Source organism: Entelurus aequoreus, linkage group LG10 (assembly GCF_033978785.1).
Source record: "Entelurus aequoreus isolate RoL-2023_Sb linkage group LG10, RoL_Eaeq_v1.1, whole genome shotgun sequence".
Taxonomy (NCBI): Eukaryota; Metazoa; Chordata; class Actinopteri; order Syngnathiformes; family Syngnathidae; genus Entelurus; species Entelurus aequoreus.
Genome location: NC_084740.1, coordinates 40,181,973 through 40,191,972, shown reverse-complemented (window position 1 = coordinate 40,191,972; position 10,000 = coordinate 40,181,973). Strand labels below are relative to the sequence as shown.

Below are 10,000 nucleotides of genomic sequence, written 5' to 3'. Positions count from 1 at the left end.
ATAGTGACCACTCGCTCAGCAGGCAAAAACACCATCTTTGTTTAATTTGAGACACCCGTGGGCCCGTCTCCCTCATCAATATCCCAGCTGGGCGGCCATTGTCCCGCCGCGCTCCGTCCCAAACCCTGGCTACCGAGCTGGACCCCCGGGATCAAAGGCCGGTGGGATTACCCCCCAACACAGAAGGAAGTGCTTGAAAAGGATGCAGGAATGCTCCTAATTACCTGCTGCCTTTCCGACGTCCTCCGGTCCGGTCCGGGTCGGGACGTCAGGCTACAGTGAGCCTATGAGGAAGCAGCGCGCTGTGACATGAGAGTGATATGAAGAGGACACTCCATCAGTCCTGGGGTAGGTGGGCGGGAGGGGGGCGCATTCCGGTCTCCGTGGAGACCAGCGTGTGAGAAGAGGGGGTCAAGTGGTGTGACGGGAAGATTACAGACGTCCTCCTGTGTCTCCTGTCGCCGTGACGACAAGCTCCCATCTGACGTGTTTTTGTTTTTTTCTTCTCCCAGGTTGGCCAATCGGAAGAGAGCGTGAACGGCGGGCAACACGGCTGCTGGCAGGGGTCAAAGGGCGCCATGGACAGTGGCCTTAGGGTCCTCCTGTCCACTGTGCTGTGTCTCAGCCAGTCCCTGCTCGTCGGCTGCACACGTGAGTTACTGTACCTCCGCCAAGGTCAAACACGCCCAATCGGGGTCATTCATGTGATATATTTATTCTTTCAAAAAAGTCATGCTACGGAACTTTGATTCACAAACTTAATTGGTTCTTGAACAGGGTTTGTAAATAGAAAAGTTTGTATAGTGAAGCGCATTTGTCCATAAGGAACAATGTCAATCTGAATAATGGGTTCCAGCCTCGACAAAAGTCCCTTTTGTACACTTTGAACACAAGATAAAGTGCTATACAGAAGTGTTTCTTGACCATAGGGGCCCATTGTTTGGCTGCCAAAAAATATCTGTTTCTCAGCTGTGGTCCGTATGGGCCACAGCGGTATTCAGTTGTAATACACTTTTCCACCACTTGAGGCAGTAATGACAACATCAAACAAACAGAAGAAGTCTGGAGCCAAAGTCACAGAGAAATTTCTTATGCGCAAAAATGATGACTAAAGTGGTGACACTGTGTTTTTATTTGCACTTAAACTTTATTGATAGTTTATTTAAGAAAATATATATTGTGATTTTTTATTTTTTATTTCATTTCATTATTAACGCCGCCTCTGAAATATAGCAACAAAGTCCTCCTGCTACATCTTCTTATTCTCTAGCACAGGGGTCGGCAACCTTTACCACTGAAAGAGCCATTTTGGAAAGTTTCACAAATTAAAGAAAACAATGGGAGCCACAAAACAATTTTGAAAATTTAAAATGAAAAACACCGCATACCAAGCTTAAATTGCTTTGCGCTATGTTAACCAGGGGTCTCAGACACACGCACCAGCACGCATCTTAATATGGAAATTTAATGTTAGTGCGGCCCGCGACTTTTAATTGTATGGCGCTTGATAGCGTCTTTCTTGCCAACCCTCTCAATTTTCCGGGAGACTCCCAAATTTCAGGATGTGCTGGCACTGCTTTTAGCGCCCTCTACAGCCTGCTCAAACAGCGTACCTGCTTGGCCACATTTTGAATGCAGCTTTTGCTTGCTCACGTAAGTGCCAGCAAGGCATACTTGTTCAACAGCCACACAGCTTACACTGACGGTAGTCGTACAAAAACAACTTTAACACTGTTACGTTACAAATATGCGCCACACTTTGAACCCACACCAAAAAAGAATGACAAACACATTTCTGGAGAACATCTGCACTGTAACACAACATAAACACAACACAACAAATACCCAGTATCCCATGCAGCCCTAACTCTTCCACTCAACCGACGCACGGAGAGGGGGGGGGGGGGGTTTGGTGGTAGCGGGGGTGTATAATGTAGACCGGAAGAGTTAGGGCTGCATGGGATTCTGGGTATTTGTTGTGTTGTGTTACGGTGCGGATGTTCTCCAGAAATGTTGTTGTCATTCTTTTTTGGTGTGGGTTCACAGTGTGGCGCATATTTGTAACGTAACAGTGTTAAAGTTGTTTTATACGGTCACCGTCAGTGTAAGCTGTGTGGCTGTTGACCAAGTATGCCTTGCTGTCGCCTACGTGTGCAAGTAAAAGCAACATATAACGTGTGGCCGGGCTGGCACGCTGTTTGTAAATGCTATAGAGGACAATTAATGCAGTGCCATTAGGGCACGCCCTTGATTAAGTAATTAGAGTGAAAATAGGATAATATTTACCCTGGGAGATTTCTAGGAGAGGCAGTCTCCTGGGAAAATCGGGGGGGTCGTTAAGTATACTGGGAAAACCGGGAGGGTCGGCAAGTATGCAGCTGAGCCGCATCAGAGTGGTCAAAGAGCCACATGCGGCTCCGGAGCCGCGGGTTGCCGACCCCTGCTCTAGCAGAACAGGTGTGTTTAAAAGCAGACTTATTTGCCGTCTACTTTGCAAGGCCTTCTCTGCTGGCCTAACATAACCAGAAGTCATGATCACAATTAAAGATAAAAGTCATTTTTTTATTTACTTTCCCTAAATATCTAAAAGTATTCATATTCTCTTCATGTCATATTATGCTCCTATGTACGTGACACTATGTACATGACTATGCACATGTTGACTCCAAGAGTGTGCAAAACAGAATGAGAAAATATATATACACTATAACCTAGGGGTGTAAGGGTACACAAACATTTTGGTTCGGTACATACCTCGGTTTAGAAGTCACGGTTCGGTTCATTTTCGGTACAGTAAGAAAACAACAAAATATAAATTTTTTGGTTATTTATTTACCAAATTTGTAAACAATGGCTTTATCCTTTTAACATTGGGAACACTATAATAATTCTGCCCACGTTAATCAACATTAAACTGCCTCAAGTTGTTGCTCAGATGAAATAAAATGACAAAACTTTTCTTCTACATATAAAAAGTGCAACATTAAACAGTTTCAAGTCAACTCATCATGCTTAATTTATTACAGCATTTGGAAAGCCTGTAGTTGATTTTTATTATGTAAATGTTATATTTTTCATTCAAAACTAGGCTGCTCCATTACTAATGATTAATGTAACTATAGCTGAAAAAAATAGTACAATAGCAATAGGAGAGACTATTCATCCCTGAACACCATGGAGTTCATGTAGGCTTAATGATGCACTTACATTATTATATCAACTATCAGAGACAGAAACTCTTTATTTAACATAATGTCCTTTTTTGCTGCTTCAACACAGAAAAATGTAAAGTGAAATAACAGACAGACAGGGCTTTGCTGTCCGTAACACACACACACACACACACCGCAAAATGAGCTAAAGTTACGCTAAAAGCGAATTAGCCTTCACCTCAAGCCAGGACTGCGGGCGAGCTGAGCTGCTGTTTATGTTTCTAGAAGGTCAAAGGGCTCATAGTGATGTTACTAGTAGTTCACTGGGAGGTGTTTATTATCATTTGGGGAGAGTCCGCTGCCTGATGCTTATCTGCTAAACGCTAAGCACTGACTACATGCGCTCTGAATACGCACTGCTGATTGGCTGTTACCGCTCTGTATGTAACCAATCAGATGGTTGTGTGGGTGGGACAATGATGGGTGCTGTGTAGAGGACTGACAGACAGACAGACAGACAGAAGGAAGCAGAGCAGCTTGTTAAGACTTTAGCTTAGGCGGCTACTTCATATGTTCGTGTGGAAACTCGTTCGGTACACCTCCGAACCGAACCGAACCCCCCGTACCGAAACGGTTCAATACAAATACACGTACCGTTACACCCCTACTATAACCACATATAAACCTGTTTGAAGCTTCGAAGAGTTGCTGGGGATCAATTTTGGTTCAGATCAGGTAGAGGTTGAGCTGAGCCATGATTTTATGGCAGTTTTAAAATTTAGTAGGGAAGTTCGAATTTTAAGGTCTGTTGGTAGTGCATTCCACTGTGTGGTGGCAAAATAGTAGAATTCATTTTTTTCCCATGAGAGTCTCGAATTTGGGGGGGGACGAGGTCTGATATATATATATATATTTGCAAGGCCATTTTCAAGAAGGATATTTAAAGAGAAACTACATCTTGTGAGACCATGTCGGCCAACCCCTGAAGCGGCGATGTGAGTTCAGATATTTTAATTTTGACAGCACCACATAAGATATGTTTTAATTACTGATGCGGGTTTACTGATTTTTAAATGCGCCAGAAAATAACCCGTTTTCATACACTGTTGAGGTGATTTAATGCCCAGTATTGCGTAAATGTGTTTCTGTATAGTATTTCTCCAGCAATGGTCATGTGGTGACATCAATGATGGTATTTTGAGAGGTAATCATTGAAGTCGAACATCACTGAATGCCTAGGTGGGAAACGCACGGCCCGCCACTAGTTTTACTGTAACCACAAGTTACTTCCACAGACAGTCCCGTTATAATGTGTTTATGAGCGAGGGTATCAGGGAGCGCCAAATCTCTTCCATCAGTGCTTCTCAATTTTTTTTTGTTACGAGGAAGAAGCCAGTCCCGGAATTGATTAGTAATGATTAAAATACAGTAAATATTGTACATATTACATATTATTATGAAGGTGTGTAACTACATTATATATATACTTGCAGTGTGTATATTGTACATATTACATATTGTTATGAAGGTGTCTGCTACTACATTATATATATACTTGCAGTGTGTATATTGTACATATTACATATTGTTATGAAGGTGTCTGTTACTACATTATATATATACTTGCAGTTTGTATATTGTACATATTCCATATTGTTATGAAGGTGTCTGTTACTACATTATATATATACTTGCAGTGTGTATATTGTACATATTACATATTGTTATGAAGGTGTCTGTTACTACATTATATATATACTTGCAGTTTGTATATTGTACATATTCCATATTGTTATGAAGGTGTCTGCTACTACATTATATATATACTTGCAGTTTGTATATTGTACATATTCCATATTGTTATGAAGGTGTCTGTTACTACATTATATATATACTTGCAGTGTGTATATTGTACATATTACATATTGTTATGAAGGTGTCTGTTACTACATTATATATATACTTGCAGTGTGTATATTGTACATATTACATATTGTTATGAAGGTGTCTGTTACTACATTATATATATACTTGCAGTGTGTGTGTATTGTACATATTACATATTGTTATGAAGGTGTGTGTTACTACATTATATACAGTGGGGCAAAAAAGTATTTAGTCAGCCACCCATTGACAATCAATGGGTGGCTGACTAAATACTTTTTTGCCCCACTGTATATACTTGCAGTGTGTATACAAAACATATTACATATTGTTATGAAGGTGTCTGTTGCTACATTATATATATACTTACAGTGTGTATATTGAACATATTACATATTGTTATAAAGGTGTCTGTTACTACATTATATATATATACTTGCAGTGTGTATATTGTACATATTACATATTGTTATTAAGGTGTCTGTTACTACATTATATATATATACTTGCAGTGTGTATATTGTACATATGACATATTGTTATGAAGGTGTCTGTTACTACATTATATATATACTTGCAGTGTGTATATTGTACATATTACATATTGTTATGAAGGTGCCTGTTACTACATTATATATATATACTTGCAGTGTGTATATTGTACATATTACATATTGTTATGAAGGTGTCTGTTACTACATTATATATATACTTGTAGTGTGTATATTGTACATATTACATATTGTTATGAAGGTGTCTGTTACTACATCATATATATACTTGCAGTTTGTATACAAAACATATTACATGTTGTTATGAAGGTGTCTGTTATTACATTATATATATACTTGCAGTGTGTATATTGTACATATTACATATTGTTATGAAGGTGTCTGTTACTACATTATATATATATTTGCAGTGTGTATATAAAACGTTGATGGAGGGTTTTGAAGTTGTTTTAGAGGCTTTGAAGACTCCTATTAGCCGCATCTTCTGAGCGTTTTTTTAATCATCTTTAAAATCCTGAAAGAAAAAAAAAAAAGGCCTTGTGTGTTCTTGTCTCTCATAATGATTGTGAACGATAGGCAAAATTCCAAAAAAGTGCAGTTCCCCTCTAAAATAAAACTGGTTTTGTTTAATAAAATTCTACCCACACATTTAATAAAGTAATTTCAGTGACCCCACCCCTTTATTTGAGAAGCACTGGTGTGAAGCGTGTTGATTGGTGGACATAGAATGGTCACTTCCTGAATGGCGAGAAGACCAAAATAAGAAGAATGATGCCTTACTTTGTTTTTCCTGTGGCCACGCCATGATGATGTCACTGCTACACACACTGCAATAAACGTGGACCACTTAGTAAAAACTGTCATATTCTCTACATTCATCATCTATTTCATGTTTTTTTTTCTCCCCTCCCCAGTTCAATTCCCGTCTTTCCGCTCTGAGCCCGCCTCCCTGCTTCAGAGTCCAGGCTCTGTGGCTCGCTTGCGCTGCTCCGTCCGCCCCCCATCGGCGGCCGTTTCCTGGCGCTTCAGAGGCGCCCCCCTGCCGGTCGACGCCCTGCCCGGCGTGGAGCTGAGCGACGGGTCCCTCACCATCTCCTCCCTGGGGGCCGCCCACGTGGGCGTCTATCAGTGTGTGGCACGCTTGCGAGGCGGGCCGGCCGTCGCCAGCCGCCATGCGCGCGTGACTTTAGCAGGTACGCAAACTTTCACTCTCATTAAAGCAGGGGCCGGACAGGAAGTAGCTTTTAGAAAGGGAAGCGGGTGCACTGCAAAAACTGAAATCTAAGTAAGATGAAATATCTCAAATAAGGGTGATATTTGCTTATTTTCTGTCTGATAAGATAATTCTTCTCACTAAGCAGATTTTATGTTAGAGTGTTTTACTTGTTTTAAGGGTTTTGGTCCTAAATTATCTCAGTAAGATATTACAGCTTGTTGCTGAGATTTGATGACCTATATTGAGTAAAACATGCTTGAAACTAGAATATCAACTGTTGCAAAGCTGTGTCATCAACACTCACAAGTAGGGATGTCCGATAATGGCTTTTTGCCGATATCCGATATTCCGATATTGTCCAACTCTTTAATTACTGATACCGATATCAACCGATACCGATATCAACCGATATATGCAGTCGTGGAATTAACACATTATTATGCCTAATTTGGACAACCAGGTATGGTGAAGATAAGGTACTTTTTAAAAAAAATTGTAAAATAAGATAAATAAATTAAAAACATTTTCTTGAATAAAAAAGAAAGTACAACAATATAAAAACAGTTACATAGAAACTAGTAATGAATGAAAATGAGTAAAATTAACTGTTAAAGGTTAGTACTATTAGTGGACCAGCAGCACGCACAATCATGTGTGCTTACGGACTGTATCCCTTGCAGACTGTATTGATATATATTGATATATAATGTAGGAAGCAGAATATTAATAACAGAAAGAAACAACCCGTTTGTGTGAATGAGTGTAAATGGGGGAGGGAGGTTTTTTGGGTTGGTGCACTAATTGTAAGTGTATCTTGTGTTTTTTATGTTGATTTAATAAAAAAAACAAAAACAAAACAAAACAAATCAAAAAACGAGACCGATAATAAAAAAAACAATACCGATAATTTCCGATATTACATTTTAACGCCGATATTATCGGACATCTCTACTCACAAGTATAAAACTACTTTTTTTAAAGTAATCATTTATTACTTAGTTCAAGCGTAAAAAAAAAAATCCTGATTTTGACACAATTGTGTCTCGTAATTAAAACAGATGACAGCCAAATGGACTTTGCTGTTTTATTTTCCATGAAACAATAGAAAATACATACTCATATAGTAGTACAGTTGGCACAGTACAGTAAACTGACAGTTAATATTTAAACATTTGACATTTCTAACAATTTTGAACAGAGATAGTTCATGCACATTCAGATAAATTCTTCAAAATTACAATTAAAAAAATTTGGCCGGGGGCCGGGCTGTATATATGCGCACTAATTGCACTTGGCACAATGATGTCATGTTATCGATGGAAAAATGCATCTTTAGACAATATGATTTGCCTGAGCGGCTAGGAGACCCAGAGAGTAACAAGCGGTTGCCTTGTTGCCTTTCCATTAAGAAAAATAACCTAGTTTTTAGTATAAGTTTGCTGGTTTCAAGAAATGTAATGCCGAGCGCATATCATTATGTCAAAATAATGGCATTAGCATTTACTTCATTTAAGAATATTTTCAACATATTGAGCAAAAAGGTCTAATTTTTTTTTTCTACCAAGAAAAGTGCACTATATTTTTTTTATTTTAAGGTATATTTGGGTTCATTGAAGTTAGCTAATTTGACTTGTTTTGGAAAGTCTTGACAAGCCAAATTTTCTTAGTTCAAATAAAATACCCCTCATTTTATTTTATTTTTTTCTTGTTTTTGAACACTGACTTTTTGCAGTGTGCTGAGGGAGGGCGCCTGTTGTCAGCCGCCGAGTGGCGACGGGAAGGAAGCGGTCAGAGTTTTTACTCTGCGCCCTTCCATCTCCGTCCTTAATGAGCTATGTTTTCTTCTCCCAGTCAGCATATTGTCCAACCTTCTTCCTGTCCGCAGACATCTCACAATACCAAGACAGCCGCAGGCGGTCGCTGTCGGTGCAGGAAGGCAGCAGCGCCCTCATCGAGTGTCCCCTTCCTCACAGCGTCCCCCCGGCGTTACCCAGGCTGCGAGTGCGAGGGGAGATCGTGGACGCGTCCTCCGGTAGGCTGGCAGCTTTTTTCTTCAGAAAGTGGTGGCTCCTTTTCGTCTTGCATGTGCCTGAAAAAATTGCGACTCAGCTAAGTCATATGCTGCACTTGGGCAGTGTGGGGGGGGGGGCGTGAGATGATGTCATGTTATCGATGGGAAAATGCATTTTTAGTCAATATGATTTACCTGAGCGGCTAGGAGACATAAAGAGTAACAAGCGGTAGAAAATGGATTAGAAAGGACGGATTAAAAAAAATCAAAAAAATGTACGCCTGATCGAAGGGGGTCTGAATACTCTACAAATATAGGATTGGCATCACTGATACACTGCAAAAACTAAAATCTAAGTACGATTAAATATCTTAAATAAGGGTGATATTTGCTTATTTTCTGTCTGATAAGATAATTCTTCTCACTAAGCAGATTTTATGTTAGAGTGTTTTACTTGTTTTAAGTGTTTTGGTCCTAAATGATCTCAGTAAGATATTACAGCTTGTTGCTGAGATTTGATGACCTATATTGAGTAAAACATGCTTGAAACTAGAATATCAACTGTTGCAAAGCTGTGTCATCAACACTCACAAGTGTAAAACTACTTTTTTAAAGTAATAATTTCTTATTTCAAGTAGAGATGTCCGATAATATCGGCCTGCCGATGTTATCGGCCGATATATGTGTTAAAATGTAATATCGGAAATTATCGGTATCGTTTTTTTTATTATCGGTATCGGGTTTTTTTTGTTTTGTTTTTTTATTAAATCAACATAAAAAACACAAGATACACTTACAATTAGTGCACCAACCCAAAAAAACCTCCCTCCGCCATTTACACTCATTCACACAAAAGGGTTGTTTCTTTCTGTTATTAATATTCTGCTTCCTACATTATATATCAATATATATCAATACAGTCTGCAAGGGATACAGTCCGTAAGCACACATGATTGTGCGTGCTGCTGGTCCACTAATAGTACTAACCTTTAACAGTTAATTTTACTCATTTTCATTCATTACTAGTTTCTATGTAACTGTTTTTATATTGTTGTACTTTTTTTTTTTACTCAAGAAAATGTTTTTAATTTATTTATCTTATTTTACTAATTTTTTTAAAAAGTACCTTATCTTCACCATACCTGGTTGTCCAAATTAGGCATAATAATGTGTTAATTCCACGACTGCATATATCGGTTGATGTCGGTATCGGTTGATATCGGTA

The 10,000-nt window shown here is 39.1% G+C and overlaps 1 protein-coding gene across 3 annotated transcripts in view; it reads left to right on the top strand.

The window, feature by feature from the left end:
* The window catches only part of cdon (cell adhesion associated, oncogene regulated), a 213,580-nt gene that overhangs the window by 147,788 nt on the left and 55,792 nt on the right, over positions 1-10,000 (top strand). For all 3 annotated transcript variants that reach the window (XM_062060861.1, XM_062060862.1, XM_062060863.1), the window contains 3 exons: positions 513-651; positions 6,463-6,741; positions 8,650-8,796. In XM_062060861.1, coding sequence (XP_061916845.1) covers positions 579-651; positions 6,463-6,741; positions 8,650-8,796 — 499 coding nt within the window. In that variant the 5' untranslated portion in view covers positions 513-578. The remainder of the gene's footprint in view (positions 1-512; positions 652-6,462; positions 6,742-8,649; positions 8,797-10,000) is intronic.